At 47.4% G+C, this 20,086-nt stretch overlaps 1 protein-coding gene across 1 annotated transcript; it reads left to right on the top strand.

Annotated features, from left to right (window-relative positions):
- The first annotated feature begins 8,461 nt into the window (after positions 1–8,461).
- LOC119445108 (carbonic anhydrase 1) lies at positions 8,462–19,761 on the top strand. Its single transcript, XM_037709431.2, has 5 exons — positions 8,462–8,564; positions 13,262–13,410; positions 14,909–14,998; positions 17,506–17,775; positions 19,525–19,761. The coding sequence occupies exons 1-5, from the start codon at positions 8,462–8,464 to the stop codon at positions 19,759–19,761; spliced, it is 849 nt and encodes a 282-aa protein (XP_037565359.1).
- The last annotated feature ends 325 nt before the right edge of the window (positions 19,762–20,086 follow it).

The following is a 20,086-nucleotide window of genomic DNA, read 5'->3' as shown; positions in this document are numbered from 1 at the left end:
AAGGAGCTGCAGGCCTGCTCGTTCGGTTTGCTTGTATTTGTGCGATGTTAAGGAATGTTGGTTGTAATGTAACGTAAATGTAATCGCTTACTTTTTTTTAGTAATTTCGCGATTACTTACGTGAGGCAGTATAACTGGGCACTGCAATCAATTACATTTGTTTACTGAAGAAATTGTAACTGTAATCAATTACCTTACTTTTTTTTTCTGTAACATGTACGAGTCAGGACCACTTGTATGTCGTTAGTGCATTGCTTCTCCTGTTCAGTTTACAGTTAGTAGCCAGAGGAGAGCTCTTTGCTTTTACGAAACTATAGTTGTCATGTGTTTACCTTTTATCTCATTTTGAGGTGAGCGAATATATCGAAATTTGGCATGCGAGTGGAATATCTTTCGGTATTCGATTCGTATTCGGCTCGAGAATTCACTGTTCGAAATTGTGAAATATTTGTTACTGTTCGAACGGGATATCAACGCTTATCGGAGGCTCTGACGAGATAGGCCGATGCAATTAAGTTAGGACTGTTCCGAACGATTCTATAGCGCTGGATAGTCGCGGCTGTCACGCAGCTAGAGGCACCAGTTCTTGATCGAACGCACGGGACAGATAACAATTATCCTAAATAATTTCCAAATCATTACGAATATTCCTACGTTTAGGAAGATTATATACGAACTTGATGCCTCGAGTCAGGCGAATCAATTTCTTATGAGTTCGGTCTCACCATGCTTGCCTACAATGTGCTGGGCTGTAGTGTCTTGCTTATATAATTAAAGGAACACGATCTACTTGCATCTAGTGACTGCTGTTCGCTTAATTATTTACATTACTCGTCACTGTTGTAGAGTATAGCAAACAACTGTAAGCAGTTACGCATTTCACATTTTTAACACGAAAGTGTTTTATTCCGGGGTCCACCAAGACTTCACTGACGTATTTCCGTCACGGAAATACGTCATAGAACATAATACAAAGAAAGAAACCAGAAGAAAAAGTTCCACAAACATGCAAAATTTGGGAATCGAACCCACGACCTCTCGGTCCGCGACGATAGATCGCCGAGCGTTTAAACCCATTGCGCCACAAACGCATTCGCAGAGAGCTACACAGACGCGCCTTATATATCTAACACTCCTCCGTGTACCCGCGCTCTTGCTCGGGGCGGTGCCGCCGCCTACGAGCAGAAAAGAGAAGTACTGCATTATGACACTAAAGCCCGGGATACATGGAGCGAACTTTCTCGACGAACTTCACGCGTCAAGTAACGACGCGGCGACACGACGCAGGATGTTTGCTGTGTTGCAATACATGCGGCGAACGCCGCCGCGCGTTGGCCGCCGTGTTGGCGGCGGTCCCGGCCGCCCGCTTCGAACTGAATTTGGCGTTGTCCTTGTAGAATTCACTTAGTTGGAAGCAAATGACTGCGTAAACGGCTTTCGCTTAGTCTCAGGCCGCTTCGACGACAGAGTATTATGGATAACCTTGAGTAGTTTTCGAGATCGCTTCTCGTTTCGAACGCGTCTAAGCCTAGCGAAAGAAATATCCGATGCCAACGTCATCTATCGGGGAAGTCGGGAGATAGGCATGACGACAGCATGTGGCCTCTGAGATCAGAAGATTTCTGTTGAAGGTTGTTGTAGAGAGCTTGCACTGCTTGTCTGTTTCCTCGCAGATCAGCGGATATGGGATGTACAAATACAACGCGATTCCTGAGAGATCATACTAGGAACTTACTCAATCGGTGCAGAGACATGCAGACACGGCAACACCAACGCGATTGCAGACGACGCGAAAAGGCGCGCGCGCGCGAAACACCAGCATGCATTGCGACCGGAACTAGTGCCTCCTGATTGGCTGTCGTCCACCGCTGCGCGCTAGACGCTTCCGGCGGCGGCGTTCGCCCGACGAAAATGTTTGGACAGGCAGATCGGCTGCGGACGGCAAATTTCTTGACGCCGGCCGTCGGACGTTCGCCGCCCGACGAAGTTCTTCGCTCGGACGCCGGTTATTCGCTCCATGTATTCCGGCCTTAACGCGCACCGACAGTGAACGCTTCGGTGGTCTCAGCACTACGACGCCTCGATGCCAGCATTCGAAGGGACGCTGGCATCAAGAAGCACTACCAACGCCACCTAGGTGGCGTTCACCGTACTCAGCACAGCGGAGCGTGGCCTCCGCAATTAGCTCTGAAAATGTTTCTGAAGTTGATCGCGGAGGCTGCAATTACGACGCGCTGTACGCGCTGATTTGACTCGGTGACGATTCAGTTACGTGCTTTGTCTTGCGCGTTGTATTAGTGTGTCAGTTACGTGCTTCGTCTTTCGCGTTGTGCTAGCGTGTGCAGCGTAGTGCAGCTTCCATATGCACGACGGTTGCTCATGGTCATCGACGTTGGTAGTCGTGATGGAGGAGACGTGCCACCAGGCGTCAGCGTGGGTGCATCAACGCCTAAGGGCGCTTTAGCCACAAAACACCAATAGACATTATATATCAATGTGCAATAAACATTACACTACTTCTGTGAAGACACGTTTCACTTTCGTGTTCTATACCGATTCCTATATAAGAGGGATCAACCACATTTTTTTTCATATTTAACAGTTATTTCTCACTTCAGGGCCGCTCAGTTGACCGGAAGTTCACATGTTAGCGCCAATAAATGAATTTACCAGACAACTTAAACAGACCAAATTTTTAAAGCGCTTAGCTTTCTTTGGGAACCTTGTTGTTTCACCGTTTTCGTGGGCCGATCTTGAAGATAGTGCAATCTAATACGGCGGCTAAAACCACACGGTGGTACGGTACCACCGCATGTAGCAGCATGATGCCAGCGTGCGGTGGTATACCGGTGGCAATGTTCTCGCAATATTCCTTCGCGGCAGCTCGCGTTTTGAGACGCTGTCGTTGAGACGCTGCACCTCTGGTCGCAGAAGCTAGCCGGGGTTCCGAACTGGTTCTTGGGGAAGTGCCGCGATCGAAGTACCGATTGACTCCCGCGTATACGTACGTGTCACGGTAATATAAGGTCTCTATCCACCCTCACTTCCCACTCCCTTCTCCCCTGACGACGCTTCACCGTGCTCGCACAGGGATCGCAGAATCAATCGTCTTTTCCTTCTTTTTTTTTAGATCACTATCATCATCATTTTTATCATGAGTGGAATGCCTCCCGTAACTCACAGTGCCAACATAGTACCACAGATAACGACCTCCAAAAGCACGCTAAACTCATTCTAGGGTAGCAGAGCGGGGTTGGTTCTACATAGCTTTTTATCAGACAGACTCCACGCAAAGTATTCTTAGGATTTCTGCATCTAGCGTACAACGCAAGATAATGACAGAGTGAAAAACCGACGAAGACATACGCCAGACGCGAGCGCCTGTCTTCGTCGGTTTTTCACTCTGTCTAGCTTGTCTTGTGTTGTGCTCTAGATGCAGAAATGGAACATCAACATGCCCAAACTTACGTTCTTCTTAGGATTAAAAATCTATATATATTCGATATTCAACTGGATATGCAGACGTCGTTTTTCTCAAGCATTCGTATTCTATTTGATTCGGAAATTTCGCTATTCGAACAACCCTACTTTTATTTTTTTTCTCTTAATTTTTTTGACATTGAAAATGCAGCATCACAATTGACATCGCGAGTGAGAAGAATGCCCAGCATGCACATTCGACGAATGGTACGCACGTGGGTGAGTGCATTCAGTTTTTTTTTCCCGCACTGCCAGCTGCTGAAACGCCGGCATAATTTGCAGCCAGCATGCCGAAGACCTTGCTAGCTATAAAATCAACCAAGTGTTGTCGACGTAATCGCAGATGTCCTACGCTTCCTTCTACGTGATGGTCACTTCGAGTCGCTGTGCAGCTGAAGGAGCGTACTGTAAGTGTGCTTGAGAGATGGAGCACGTTCTGGTGTAAACCGTCGTGGCAAGTGCTGTTAGCTTCGGCTACGCTGAACGCTGTTTGGATGGCTTTGGATTAATTTTAAGGAAGGAAGGAAGGAAGGCGGGCGGGCGGGCCCACGTCGCAAAGTAAACACAGGGGCTATATAGAGACACTGCGATGGAGGGCTGTGGATATAAATATTAAAGCAGCTGGGGTTTTTTACGTGCAACTAAATCTAAGTGCGCACGCGCCCTTCGCGCGCCGTTCAATCAGACTGCAACCACCATGGCTGGTATTCGAACTTGCGACCTCGTGCTCAGCAGCAGAGCACCAGCGTCATTGAGTCACCGCTGTCTGTCGTAAGAGATTCGCAAGTACCGTAAGGGTATCCCGGTAACGTACACCAGTGTAAATTTGCAAAGCTTCCGTCACTATCTGAGTGCGGAAACCTCTCAAGAAAAGTCGCCGGGAGTCCTTCTGATATCTTTATCGTTCGCCGCACATGATGATGAAAGCACCCAGAGTGCTCCTAAGACGCACAGTATATAGTCTGAAAATGGGAACTCTAATAAGGACCACTTTGACAGAAGTTGCGGTGCTCTGATCCTGATGTTTTCGGCAATTTCGGTTGTGTCCACAGTTTGCATCGCCCGAATGTAATGGCTAATTTGTTACTGCGCAAGACATGGAAATATATGCACGTTCATGTAAAGGAGATACTACCTTTATGAGTGTGTGCCTGTCGTCAGCACACGACAGCGAGTAATTAATGCTAATAAGGCACTTTGCATGCCGTGGATTTCGAGTAATGGCGATAGTTGTGATGGTGATATTAATCGTTGTGCTTGTTACGCAACTCGAGCTCTTTTGCAAATCGAGAATCTCAGCCTATGGCCCAAACCTGCGCTTTCAGCGTCAGCAGCCTTATCGGTGGCCAACCACTCGCAACGTTCGAGGAGCGCGGACGTCCACCACTGGCTGACCAGCGAAAAGTTCATACGTAAGTCCGTCGTAGAATCCACCCCCGTCGAACCTCCTTCACCATATGGTCTTCCTCTACCGCGCGCTACGGCCATTTGAATTCACCACTCCAATGCGAGGCACACAACGGCCTCGTCTTAAGCCTGATGCGGCGGCATGTGTGATGGATGAGCGTTTTCAATGGCGTTCTGCACTATAAGCATTTGTGGCATATTTGGACACGATTAAAATCTGAATAACATGAAACTTCGGTGTAGTTCGTATAAAGCCTTCTTTGAAATGTGATGAGATGTGGTTTTTCTCAAGGGGAATGTAATCTCACTTTCAAGGTCACATGCAGACGGCAGTGTCCATTCTAAGGATCAATGAATTGTCTCTTCAAGTCAAACGCAGAGACTTGGAACGGTTAAATGCAATATGTTTATTACGCAATGTCATCATCTTATGCAATCGCCGAGTGGACGCTTCGAACTCCGGGGCGATTAGACAGAGAACACTTCTCTTTGAGAAAAATTTCGTATTTACGCCACTTTTCTTCCTTCAAAATAAGCTCTGCGTTGAGCGAGTTTTAGTGTTCGTCATATGTTACAGCTGTTTCCGTCGGAAAGCGACATGTAGCTGCTCGCTGCGTGCCATTGTTTCACTGCGGCGCTGTTCTACGCCGCGACAGAGCCTCCAGTGTATAGAGTATTTCAGCAAACACCGCAATACCATTCTCGCCCGAGTAGAACTCCTGAGCTATTCTACCACCGTGCTCCTGAGTAAGCCTTCCTTTTAAATGATTGCTTAGAATTTTCTTGTGAATTTATTACTAAGCGAACACTTCCTTTATCCGAATTTCCGCGTGTGACTCACTTTTCACGGGCAAATGCGGACGATAGCGGCAAAATCGCGACGTGTTTCGTCCGGGACCTATAAGGTGGCAGAACTGTGAACCAATATGGCGCCGGCGGAGACCATGCCCTAACCTGAAAGCCGCGTGCTTTGAATCGATGCGCTCTGGCACAATGTAGGATGTCTCGATATAGTACCGCTTCTCGCTGTTTAGGGTGACACATTCGCCGCAGTGGTACGTACCCTAGCTACACCCGCCGTATAGCCGTGCAGTTGCAGGTAATTGGAAGCGGCTGGAATTCCCTCTATACTTGACCCTTGAAAGATAACTGCGCTAACTTGGAAGTCGGTAACAGTTGACCTGATTTTGCTTTGTGAAATTAAATTCTAGGCTTATTGAAAAATGAGAACTCGTTGTTCCGGACTAAAATATTTTATCTGGTAGTTTACCGATACCATAATCTCTTAAACTATTTGCCAAGACGTCCAAGTTTCATCCTAAAACTATAGTGACACAAAAAGACACGTCGAGCAGTATCTGAGTCGCCATTGTGGTGCACAGCGGTGCGGGGCTGCGCAAAGGGTGTCACAACCCTGCCATGGCGCTCATGACCGGTGCTTCTAGAGGGGTGTGGTTATATATATATATATATATATATATATAGAGAGAGAGAGAGAGAGAGAGAGAGGTCTTAAGAAGTAGAGAAAAGATGGAGACGTACGCAAAATACTAGAATATGCATGTTTATAATACGTAATTAGCTTAGGCAAGATAGGTATACGTATATACATCACACTCAAAGAGGGTGCGACGTATTGCTAACGCATATCTCTCGCATTTAGCGCTAAATCGCCACTGAATATTTTTGGCAACCGCTTTGTAAGACCACTGCTTTGTCCGGTGTCGTGTGTATGATGGCGTCCCCTAGCGTAAACCCCTTTTCACGCCCAAGGGCGACTCCATCTGCGTGCCTTAACCTACTGAAAAATCCATATGCTCCATAAGTCCCATATCCAATAATCCGATATGAAACATATAGAATCCCATATAAAAATCAGTTTTTCCCATATGTCATATGATGTTATTGGATATAGCAGTTATGGGGAATACGGGGCTTTTTCAGTAGGGATTTCTTAACTTGCTCATGAACCGATCCTATTTTTTTACACTCCTAGAAACCTACCGGCGCTGCAGGGTCGTAAATTGGAGCTACGGGACGCTTCCACTCTGCCTGAAGTTCGACACCACTGGAATGCTCAGTAAGAGTGGTTCGGCTTTATCTTGCTTAAATGTAACAGCTACTATTAATGGGCGTCTTGCGCTGGAGTTTGAAGTATAGTAGCGGCGCCTGGTGGCGGCGAGAAAGGTTATCTGGCTAGTACCAGCTTGGTTAGTATTGAGCCCTGGATGTGGCGAAGCACGTTTCTAGCCCGAGTTTTGCGTCGATTCGCCCTTTTTTCTGCCCTGTTGCGAGTGCGAAAAGGCTCGTCACTTCTCCCAGACCACGCTGCGAGCTGGCCGTAGCCTATAGTTTAATGAAGACGGACTCTCTGTGTGCCGTGGGACGCGTAATGCTGGAAGCAGAAGTAATCGGCGACGCCGATTCGGAGAGACCTATCTCAGCCTCGAGAAAGCGTCACCGCCGTTACTGCTGCGTCGTGAGCTGCCACGAGCAAGAAGGCCTGAATCCCAACATCAGATTCTACCTTCTTCCTTCAAGGCCTCACGCAGCGGAGCACATCGATGTTCGAGCGCTGTCATTAAAAGCTACATCAAGCGAGCAGTGCACGAGCTCGCGCGATTCGCACGTAGTACGTTACTGCGAGCTCATATGCATTGCATCAGCTATTTATCAGTTGCTAAAGGGACAGATGGCCGCTACAGTCCAGGCATAACTACTTGTCTAGCGGCATGCAGTCAACAAATATTGCAGGAGGCCCGCCATTTCGCGGCATGCTGAAAGACCGCTGCCGGCGCGGCGCGTACCGTCGTGCGCGCGAGCAGTTCCGTACACATGATGTCTGCTTATCGCTGCTGTGAATTCATTTATCGCAAGCATTTCCTCGCGTTTGTGCGCCTGAATCTAGCAGCGTGCAAACCTTACCTCAAGTTCGACTTCGTACGCGACTCGCTTCACTTGCGATTGACACCGCGCTTAAATTTCGCCGCTTATTTCTTGAACGGCGTACCCGTACTTGGCGTTGCATAATTTTTTGCCTTGACGCAGCGTGACACCACTGAAAAAATATTCGGCGCCCGATATTCACTGCAGGCCCTAGTACAACACAACCGAAAATGGCGGGTCCATATTGTAAACGTGCTTTCCGAAGCAGAAGACCGAGCTTGATGCTACCCAGTTCAGGAGAGAGGTCGCTCTTTAGCACCATTTTCGCAGCGCCCCCTGGGCAAAGCAGGAGCCCCATAGAAAAAACAAAAACAATCCACCTAAACTTTAGTGAACTTATTTATTCCAAAGACAAAACTAGCTTGTAGGTTTTGGTGGGTCCAACTGTCTAGTTCAGACAGACAGACAGACACGACAGGACACGACAGGACACGGCAGGGCAGATAGATAGATAGATAGATAGATAGATAGATAGATAGATAGATAGATAGATAGATAGATAGATAGATAGATAGATAGATAGATAGATAGATAGATAGATAGATAGATAGATAGATAGATGTGCGCAGATTCCAGTACCTGGCACCGTCAGTACCCTTCATGCGGCGGCTCCCAGCAGTCGCCCATCATGGTGCTGTTCGCGCAGTCCGAGTACAAGTACTTCGATCCCATCCAGTTCTTCAACTACGACTCGTATCTGCAGCTCGACGTCGAGATGGTCGGCACGACACGTAAGCAAGCACCGTCTCATCACTCCAACGTCCTCGTTCGTGTAAAGGTGGTATAGTGTATAGTACAGCATACTGTTTACCTGAGCTTGTTGGGTGCACATTGTAAGAAAAGGTTACCAAGAGGAGAAAAAGAAAAGAAAAAAAATTATGCAGATCCCACGCAGTGTGGGAATCGATGTAAGTGAAGCTTTCTGTGCTGCTTGCGTTCATTGACGATATTCGGTGGTGATGTTGACGGCCTACTACAGTCGTGATGTAATGTTAAATGTTACCTTGCATGCACCACTTGTGTTTTGTCTCTGTAGTACACATAACACAGAGCGAGACATTGCTACTTCTGAGACATTGATATATACTTAAAGCGGGACGTGTTTTCTACAGGCGTTGTTGTGCGCTTGTTCCTAGCCTGCGAGCAAGTTAGCACTGTCACTCCCTCACACGAGCGCATCGTATCGTGGCCGTCCTGAGGGCATTGTGTCGATAACCAGGTAGTTCCAGAGGGCACTGTGACAATGACCAGAGAACTCCAGAGGGCATCGTGGTGACGCCCAAGAAGTTCTCGCTGGAAAGGGCTCACATAGGACTTTACCACGTCCCTACCATGTAGGTACGTGTAATACACGTTCTCAATCACCCCCCGACGCGGCTTGCAAGACAGCAGCAGCAGCAGAAGAAGTAGAAGAAGAAGAGGAGGAAGAGAAAGAAGAAGAAGAAGAAGAGAAAGAAGAAGAAGAAGAAGAAGAAATGTTGAGGGAAGACGCAAGGGAAGCTTCGCTTTGAAAAACTGACATGGACAAGCATGTCTTCTTCCCTCCCGTCCACGACGGTGTTTTTTTTTTTCTTCTGGAAACGTTTTCTTCTTCTATATCTTTTATCGGATCAAGCGCTGAGTTACAGTCGCGTTTAGCTTAAAGGGGCACTCACTGAAGCCATGTGACATGACAATACATGCCTCATATACCCACAATACTCTCTAAGCGCCCACTTAGATGTACAGCGCGGAAGCTCAAGGCGTGCATCGGGAGAGCAGACATTCACAGCGCTGACAACGGCAAGCGGATTCAATGAACCACCATATTGCGCATTCGACGGGTCGCTTTCAAGCGCTCTCCCATAGAGGTTTAAAAACATTCGGCTGGTCACAATGTTACAATCGAGCGCTCGAAACGCATTCGTCGTGTTCGTCCAGAGCACGGCCCACTAACCCAGAATGCCGTGAAAGGCGCTTTCTCCTTCGAGCAGGGAACGCGACCAAGATATGAGGGATTTCTCGTCACGTTGCTCCTCCGGTTGCTGTGAGAGTAGCTGAACGTTCGGCTCGGGCATGCTTTTATTGCGATAGCAATTATATAGGTACTCCGAGCAGATTTCTGCCGTCGCTGTCGCGTCGCCGTGAGGTTCTGTATAAAGTCCAAGGGCGATGAAATCGTCGCCACGCGCCTTATGCTGTTTGCGCGAATGAAAGCGCGCGAGGTACGAGCGCTTTCACGGAGAGCAAACTCGCAGCGGAGAGCAAACGCGACGTCTCTGTCGCGCAAAAGGTCGTGGGGGGATGGGAGGGAGGGAGGGGGACGCCGTTGTGCTACGGCACCAACTGCGCATTGAGCGACCGGTTGGTGCCGGAGAACTGGCGACTCAATCTCACGCGCGAAAGGAGGAAAGCGGGAAGGCAGCGCGGGAAGGAGCGGGTGCGGCTTCTTCTCTGCCAGAAACTGCGTACGTGTACTTTACGCGGCTGCGGGCGGTCGCGTGCCCCGTATCTCGAACGCGAACTGCAGATGGCTCCTATTTTTGTGCGCGCTGTGCTTTAGCCACTCAGTTTCTGTTGAAGCGATAGACCGCACGAAGGTCACTTCGCTCGCTGCTAAGCCGCGCTTGCTCAGGCCAGCGTTTTGAAAGCGAGTGTCCGCGGCCATCGAGTGTGATGTGTACATGTTTTATTGTGCGCGCTGACACCATGCTTGTTAATTCAGTTAGTAAGCGAATGTGTCCAAGTTCATACTGCCGATAAAACTACTATCCTTACTCCGTATCACCATCATCATCATCAAAATCATCATCAGCCTATATTTATGTCCACTGCAGGACGAAGGCCTCTCCCTGCGATCTCCAATTACCCCTTTCTCGCGCTAGCTGATTCCAACTTGCGCCTGCGAATTTGCTAACTTTATCACCCCACCTAGTTTTCTGCCGTCCGATATCTGACCAACGCAAAACACGATACACATACAGTGTATGCTTGATCAGTTCGCGGCGGTTCACGTATGTCATTTGCGGAACTGCAGTTAACAAAACACGCGCGTGGCAAATTTCCAACCGTTACCGAGCTCCTATACATTTACCTTGTGGGAAAACGAGTGTTTGCGCGAAAGATGTTTTTTAAGCGATGGATTTTGTTTAATCCTTTAAGAACGAGGCATAAAACTACTCCAGAACGAAAAAGATTATTTTCCACCTAAATGTACAAAGCACATCAAGAATGAGCTTATAATCAACGAAAAGAAATAAAATATTTTGTGGCACCGTTTTCAGCAATTGGTGGGATACACCAGGTCGAAAACTGCATGGACATGGGCGCTTCACACCGAGCCACCAGTGGCGTCGTTTGAAATTTGCACAGACAGTTTGCTCGATCCGTGTGCGAACCATAGGGACACATTTCGTTTGCTTCACGTCGCTCGTGTGACACCACTATACAGCCGGAGATATTGCATTGGCCTGTCACCCCCGACCGTGCGCTTTCCAAAGAAAGAGACTTTCGTGCGAAACTTCCTCTTCCTCATCCTGTGTCCCTGCTCCACACAGACAAATAACGCTTGCTGCCTGTCATTTTGCGTTGGCGTAAGACGTTTAGCAAGATATTTCGGGCAGACTACCGAGAAACTCCGCAATAATCTTTTATTATTTTTTTTTTAGAGCGAAGCTGTTAGCCTATAGTTGGGCGAGATTGTTCGGACCGCGTGCTCGCACGAAAAAAATTTGCCATGGTTGAACGCGGTTAAACCAAGTTTGTCGAGCGATAGCACGATTTTGCTTGCTTTGGGACAGGTCAAAGACGCTGCTCGGCGCCGTCAGCAACTATTGCAGCTACAATTCCACCACAAGACAACACACAGACGCTGCTCGGCGCGGCAGCAGCAGCGGGCGTTTTGACCTTCATGTTGCGTCTACGCTTCAACGCGAACTAAGCGTCGAAAGCATAGCCCATACGAAGCTACCAGCACTCGGCGCACTCCCACCAAAGGTCGTGGGTTCGAGTACCTATAATTAACTCTATATTAATTTTCTGTGCTTTAATTAACTTTGCCTTAACGCCAAAGGTGGTGTGTTCGACTCTCACATAAGCTCGAGGGTTCGACTCCCACCTAAGGTCATGGGTTCGAGTGTCTGAATTAACTCTATCTTAACACGATGACGATGGTGACCCGCGCACCATCAAAATTGCTGCGTGAACGCTCCGCCGGTAGTGGCAGGCTGATCAGTCTCAGTTTGACCTTGACTGAGCTTGAAGGTCATATTCACGAAACCAGGCGTTTTCTGGGATTGTACCAGGAGTTGTAGAGCTATCGCTCTAAAATATTGGCCGATCCCGGAGACTGTGCAAAGAAGCGGGACGCGCACAGTGTGCTGCTTCTCCAAGAGGCATCGCGTGGCGCCATCAGATGACGCCATCGCGTGACGTCACGTTTGACGTGGTGACACCATCACTTGATGTCATCAGGCGTTCTGCTTACTTCACCAAGCAGAGGGTAGCCAGCCAACAGCACCTAGATAGCACAAGGCTTGTTCACTCGGATCCATGACGTCATGCAACCTGGCCCGAAATTTCCATTGCCAAGGCTGGCGTGACGAAAGCGGTGACCTCAAAATCACCACGGCTTACTCGGGAGCATCCCTATTAGATGCTTTGGCAGTGCGCTAGGTCGCATTACGTCATGGATCGGAGTGAGCAGGCCTTGTGCTATCTAGGTGGTGTTATTGAGCCAGCGTGTGGGGCTCTGTGCTCCTTGCTGTGGCAGCGCGCTGGCTGACCGCTGCTGGGTGACGTAAGCACAACGTCGCTTCTAGGGGCGCGGCTTTGAGCTCGCTGCGGCCTTCCACTTTCGATTTCGCGCGCTATGATAGCCGAAATTCACCGCGCCACAGTTTCGCGGGGGTAATCGAACTTTACCAGATCCAAAATTTCATATGGCTTGTATAAAGAGCTCGCTTAAATTTCCCAATTACGATAAGCCCGCTTATTACCACACATTACCACTTATCACCCGTCATTTGGTCGGCACCACTGACGACATGTCTCCGAAGGAAACGTCCTTTTACGTCAAAACGGCTATTTTAAATATTACTGAAAGTTTCGTAGAAACACCCGGTATATGAAAACATATGGGTTAACAGGAACCTGTATCATTATATAGGAATATGTAAACAGGGCTAATAGGGCACGTGGGTTTCTTCCAAAGAGAGATCTATCTATCTATCTATCTATCTATCTATCTATCTATCTATCTATCTATCTATCTATCTATCTATCTATCTATCTATCTATCTATCTATCTATATATCTATCTATCTATCTATCTATCTATCTATCTATCTATCTATCTATCTATCTATCTATCTATCTATCTATCTATCTATCTATCTATCTATCTATCTATCTATCCGTGAAGCGGAACTTCAGACAACGTGCTACGCAGTGTTCTTCTACCCGTTCGGCCTGGACCTCGGCGTGTTCGGCGGGCCCCTGCAAGTGCAGTACAGCTTCTTCATGGGCACCATTCACTTCGGCAAGGGGCGAGACTCGGGGTCAGAGCACATCATCGAGAAACAGGGCTATGCCGCCGAGGTGTGTTCTGTACACTGCGCATGAATAGGGGGTTTCCTAATTTCACCACCGTTGTTATGATTAATCGAGAGAGGACGACGCGTCCCTCCTCTGAGCGGCTACGTCTTAACTCTGTACAGTCGAACCCGGATATACCGAACCTACATATAACGAATTATTGTGTATAACGAACGGAGTAAAATTCATTTGAACATTTTTGTATAAAATTTTAGTTTTTTTTTTATAGCGAATTACCTATATATCGAACTTTTTTGTGATCCCCTTCAGATTCGATATATCCGGTTTCGACTGTATGTAGCCTCCTTCCGAGCCCATTAAAACAAGAAAGATGGCGAATTCGAGATGCCATGGCGAAATGTACAAAATGCGCCCTGCGTGCACGAATGAAGACGACGTATGCCTGTGCCGTTGGTCCTGTGTGGTCGGTATCGCCACTCATTTTTGCATGCTCTTCTGAAAGGCCATCCCTCGTTTTCACCCGAGCTGATAACTATAGCGCTATAAAATATTATGTGCACGCATTTCCACTGCCAAGCGTGTTTTCGCCCTGCTTATCATTGAGCTTTCACGCTCAAATCAGAAGCATTTGTAGAGTGTACGTCATTCTGCTACTTTGCAGCACGAAGTTGCGGGTTGAAATTCCTGCTCGTGGTGACCACATTCTGACAAGGACGAATGCAAGAGCGCTCGTGTAACGAGGCATTTTTGGGGGGACATATTAAAACAAAACATGTTAAAACATGACAAAACATATTAAAACAAAACATGGGCGTCTCTTATATAGTCCCTCGGCTGCTCTGGAACTTTTGAAAACCGTTATTTTCCCCTCATTCTATCACTGTTTTCGTCTCTTTGTTTACTTTCCTCCCACGGTGCAGGATAGGAAACCGGACGTCGTTCTAATCAATCTCTCTGACTTTCATACTTTCTTCTTTTGCCTTCGCTTCAGTGGCCGTGCGCAGGGGTCTGGAACTAAAGTTCTAGGATCTTTGGTGCCAGGTCCCTGGTTAAGACGTCACGACGCGTTTAATTAGCGAGCTTCGCACCTACGTGACTTATAATATAAACGGGCACCTCCTTGAACAAGGGCACGAAAAGAAAACAAGCGTGCAGCTTTGTTTTATCTCGGTAGGAATCTAAATATATATATGGGGTTTTACGTGCCAAAACCACGATCTGATTATGAGGCACACCGTGTGGGGGACTCCGGAATAATTTGGACCACCTGGGGTTCTTTAACGAGCGCCTAAATCTAAGTACACGGATTTTTTCGCATTTCGCCCCCATCGCAATGCGGCCGCCGTGGCCGGGTTTGGATCCCGCGACCTCTTGCTTTGCAGCCCAACACCATTGCCACTAAGCAATCACGGCGGGTTTGAAATCCCCCGTTGAGCCGGAGTAAACAGATAGAAGGTGTAGAAAGAGACTGGTCTCTTTATTGCACAGTGGACAGAGAAGGGACTCAGAATTAGCCACGTTTTCTTTTTTATTCTTGCAGGTGCAGTTAATCCACACCACAGAGATAATGAGCGATAACGACTGTCTTAAGGAAGCCAACGGTCTGCTAGTGCTTGTCATACTTTTTGAGGTAAGCCCACAGGTCGTAAATAATCGAAGTGGTAACACAGAGAGAGATATAGGTAGATAAGATAGTAAATGAGTATATAGATGCCGTGATAGGAGGGTAATAAAGCTCAGTAGAGTGTTTTAGCGTAGTACAATGTGTGAAGTACAAGAGTACCGGGAGACACGTGGTGGAGCAGCAGAGATGGTGGCGATTTCGTGGGGCATTGTTGTTCAAACGCACACTGCGAACGTTGAGGTGTTGCATGGCACGTATGTCCGGTGAAAAAAAAACAAAACAATGTATACAGAAGTATAGTAACTTTGATGGTAATAGGTGCTAGCTGCGACGCATTTACGGTAGCAGATGAGTGAAACAGGGCATATTTTATGTTAGAAAAAGGTTGGCGTGCAGATACGGACACAAGCACACAGAAACGGACTACACAAACTTCCTAAAGTTTACGAACGTCGCTGTAAGTTTGACGCAGATCCGTTTTGTGTCTGAGCATACGCAGATCCGTTTTGTGTCTACCTTCTGCTCCGCCACTGCGCGACCTTTCAAGTTAATAGTCGGCCTACCCCTGCCGCCTATACCTCATTGTAACATGAATCCCTGCCAACTAGCTCAAGTTTCTGTCGTTCTAAACATGATATACTAGCTGAGTGCTAAGCGTTCTGCCTTATCGGGTTTAATATATCGATCAGCCTTCGTAGCCTTAAGGGGGATTTCCCAGAACAACAATCTTCATGCCCTTTGTGTGGTGGAGGAGCAAAATCTTTCGTCCTATTTGGGTTATCGCTTTATTTTCATTTTTTTGTCCAGAAAGATAAATAGATGCGATGTGTCGCGAAGTGAATTTTGTTCTGATACTTCTCAGAGGATATTTTCCAAATTGACCTCTTTCTCTAATGTCAAGGTGGGCATTTTTTTGACAAACTTTGACAACCTATAACATCACTTCAAAATGGCCTAAAACAATGACTTATAGCTCACGACATAATATTGTCGTGAGCTATTGCCCCGCACCTCCACCAGATATGTTACGTAGGAAGGCGCAGACGAAAAGCTATATACAAGTATATTTACAAGGAAATGCACCGCACTTGGCCTAGGCCGCACTCGCCCGCACTAGCCTCTAATCTTCGTCGTCGTCTTCACGCTGCTCGCCTCTTCGTCAAGGCAAATATACTGTTCCGTAGCACTATGAACATTCAGTGTTGATTCCGTGTGTTGTACTTTATCGTGCAAGTTGCTGTTAATTAGCTAATTAGGCCGTAAACAAAGCACACACTGTCGTGGATATGATAAAGAATATATATACTAGGGAAAAAATATTGCATTTTTGAAATCAGCTGTTAAAAATGCGTTGCCTGTCCAGATGTCATTCAAATTGTTTTAAAAAGGAATGAAGTTATTGTAAGTACCTTCTCCCCCACAAGGGGAATTCGGGGGGGGGGGGGGGGGGCTTTAGATGGAAAAACTGTCAAAAAACCCGATCTATTCTTTTCTTTATCTTCCAAGTTTTTTTTTATCGCGTGCATCGATATTTCAGCCGTAATCTTAATTTTCAAACATACAGGGTAGGTGATTTTTCACCTGCGTTGAAGTAGGAACGGCACGCACCATTTATAGTACAGCGCTGACATGGTGGTGGTGGTGGTGGTGGATTGTAGCAGCAGGCGGGTTTAGCCTGGCGATCAAGGCCGGCAGTTGCTCCGCCTGAGCGTCTCTTACAGAGACAAACATGGCGACACGCGAAGCCTTGGTTCTAGCCACCATAGCCCAGCGCTTACATTCCAGGGCTATGGTGGCTAGAACCAGGGCTTCGCGTGTCGCCATATGTTTGTCTCTGCTCCTGGAGCCAACTAAAGCTTTTTCTGTTGCGTACATGCACATATTTCTCCGCCTGTTCTTGATTCGATGCGGCATTTGTTTGCTTTCCTCATTTTCTCCAGATACATTTATTTTTCTCGCTCATAAAATCTGTGGCCGTGATATCCAAGCACGTTTTGCAGATTGAAGAATCATTCTTTTTTATAGCATGAATAAGCTATATGTTTGGAGCACGCAATGTCTTCAGCAGATTTACAAAAAATGCCTTGAAGTTTTTAAATTTTGTCTTTTGAATGACCACGGCAAGTTTATGTTCAGGACAGTGGATTTTAGTGCGTCAAAAAACAGGAAATGATGATCCAAATAAAAGTGCTTCCACCATTGTGTGCCTTATGCTTTCTTATATTTATCCACGTGCCATTTGTTTGTTTCTGTGCAGTAGTTATTTGTCCATCGTTTCAAAACAAAAGGGAAATAAAAGTTATCCCATGAAATGATAAATCTGTAAGAAAATAATTACACCTTATAATCAGAAGAAGACACTAAATAAACCTGTCGACTTTTGAATAGAACAGGAAAATTGGGCTAGTCGGTTTGCACTAAGCGTGATGGAATTATCATGCCGAAACGGTACCAACAAACGTTACAAGACGGATCGGTGTAATGCCGTCTCGCTCCACGGCGCTTGCGCGCAGGAGACAAGTGACGACAACGAGGACCTGGCTCCGTTCCTGGACGCCATACAGGAGCTACACGGCGACGAACAGGGCCTGCACACGACGACCGAAATCCTGATGTCGTCGCTTATACCGCGCAGCACGCTCGAGTACTACATCTACCCGGGCTCCCTGTCCTTCCCGCCGTGTACCGAGCGAACCATCAACGTCGTCTTCCAGAGGACCGTTCCCATAGGCCAGAAACAGGCACGCGCCGCTTCGAGAGATCGTCGCACGCGGTCTAAAAACGTCGACAGACTACATATACTACGATTGTTCCCCTTTTCTTTTATTGCGATAGCAATTATGTGGACACTCTAGCCGCATATTCTGCCGTCGCCGTCGCCGTGAGGTTCCGTATAAAGTCCAACGGCAATAAATATAAAATTGTCGCCGCTCCGTATGCTGTGTGCAAGGGAAAGGGTGCGAGAGTGAGTGGGCGATCGCGGCTCAATCTCGCGCACGCAAGGGGAGGAAGCGGGAAGGAAGCGCGCCGTCTTCCGTCATGCGCAACCCTCCGGGAGGAGGGTAGAAAGAGGGGGGGGAGGGGGGCATTCTACTCTGGGCAGCTCCGGCGGCCACACTCGCTGGCCCGTGCGGCTGTATCTTGAAAACCATCTGCGGCGGGGGCACAGTCCGCCACGCGCTGTGTTTTCGCGGTTCGCGTTGATGAGAGACGCCGCACGAAGGTCAATTCACTCGCTGCGGCCTGCCACGCTTGCTCACTCCAGCGTTTTGACAGCGAGTTTCCGTGGTCATCGAGTGAAATACGTTCATGTTTGCTTGTGCGCGCGTGATACGATGCTTGTTCATTTAGTTAGTATGACTATGTTTACAAGTTTATACGGCCGATAAAAATATTATCTTTACTTCGTATAGCTGTCCACTAATTTGCTATCCTTTCGGGCGAAAATGCGGCTTGTTTCTTTTTATAGACGAGCTCGACGCAGGAAAGCCGAGAAAGACATTATTTCGACCTGACAGCGTTTACGCGAACCCAACGAGGTGAACAGCGCAGATGGGACAAGACATAAAACAAACCAATCAATCATACAACGCATCTGTCTTGTTTGCGTATATCTTGTCTCCGTCCACTACATTACGTGTTGGGGGAGGGGATAGATATACAAGTAAACTATATTATCGCGGTACCACAAGAAAGATGTCCCCAGTTATAACTACTTTTGTCGTTACACCAGGAAATTTCCTACCGTCTTTTTGGTCTTGGTAGCCTGTAGGCAGCATAGCAAGCTATACGTTCAATAAAAAAATTAATTATGAAGCTTTACGTGCCAAAACCATGATCTTATTGTGAGGCAATAATTTGGCCATCTGATGTTCTTTAAGGTGCACCAATCGCACGGCACACGACCGTTCTTGCTCGCGAAGCTCGCATCCGAAGCTCGCGAAAAACTGCTTGCCAAAGCTGGCTTCTTCGCAAGAAGACTCTGTGCGGAGAAGCCTGATTTAGAGCAATGATTTGTATAGAGCAAGTATCGATGTGTGTGCGTGTGTGTGCGACAGACACAGATAGTAGACATACATACATACATACATACATACATACATACATACATACATACATACATACATACATACATACATACATACATACATACATACATACATACATACATACATACATACATACATACATACATACATACATACATACAGTGGCACGGACGGACAAACAGCTAGCTATAGCTACATAGACAGATGGATGAACAGACGGATAAAACCCCCAACAGTGGAGGGAACGTCACATCACCCGAGAGCGTGGTCAATACTGGCTGCAACATTCAGTCTTTCGTTATAACAGAGCCTGTATATCGAGGCGCAAGTTGGAATCAGCTAGCGCAAGACAGGGGTAAGTGGAGATCACAGGGACATCGAGGCCTTCGTCCTGCAGTGGACATGAATAGGCTGATGATGATAATGATGATATGGAGATGAATGTTTCTCGGTGCCATCTCTCTCTCTCTCTCCGGATCGCAGCTGGAGGAGATGCGCAAGCTGCGCTGGCGTCTGGGCGGGGACACATCGTGCACCAGCCTGCTGGCGGGCAACTTGCGACCCGTCACCGGCGAAGGTCGCGTCGCCAAGTCGACGCGCACCGTGTTCCGATCGTTCTTCTCGTTCACCTCCTCCTCTCCCTCGACCAACGCCCCGTCGCACACCGTCCCTGCTGTGGCCGCAGTCTTCGCGGCGTCGGCGTGCTTCCCTGCGGCCTGAACGCTGGCAGCTCGTCGTTTGAGCACGCACACTTTACTTCGTTTTAATTATTGTTTTAATTATATTTATTCGTACTGCGGAGGACATCTCTTGTCATATAGGTCCACGCAGAAGTGAGCTTCCGAAACGTGTTATCAGATATATAAAGCCCTTCATTTTTTTTTCGTCGTGTGTGTGTTATTGTATAGGGTATGCTAGTTGGTCAGAAACACCGCGCAGTCGAACTAATAATTATGTATGCTGTTCTCAAACTATGTGAACATATCATATAGCTACTTATCTTGATCACTTCCCTTTTGTGTAAGTCGCGCGTATAGATATAGGG

This window comes from Dermacentor silvarum, chromosome 3, assembly GCF_013339745.2.
Source record: "Dermacentor silvarum isolate Dsil-2018 chromosome 3, BIME_Dsil_1.4, whole genome shotgun sequence".
Lineage (NCBI taxonomy): Eukaryota > Metazoa > Arthropoda > Arachnida > Ixodida > Ixodidae > Dermacentor > Dermacentor silvarum.
Note: the sequence above shows the minus strand (reverse complement) of the source record. Positions and strands in the feature narration are given on the sequence as shown.

What these genes read in the sequence shown, in the direction of transcription:
- LOC119445108 (XM_037709431.2), top strand. Translation starts at nt 8,462, where the DNA reads ATGGTGCTGTTCGCGCAGTCCGAGTACAAGTACTTCGATCCCATCCAG. An exon ending in AACAGGGCTATGCCGCCGAG is followed by an intron (nt 13,411 to 14,908) that starts GTGTGTTCTGTA and finishes TTATTCTTGCAG; the next exon opens with GTGCAGTTAATCCACACCAC. An exon ending in GTCGCACGCGGTCTAAAAAC is followed by an intron (nt 17,776 to 19,524) that starts GTCGACAGACTA and finishes TCCGGATCGCAG; the next exon opens with CTGGAGGAGATGCGCAAGCT.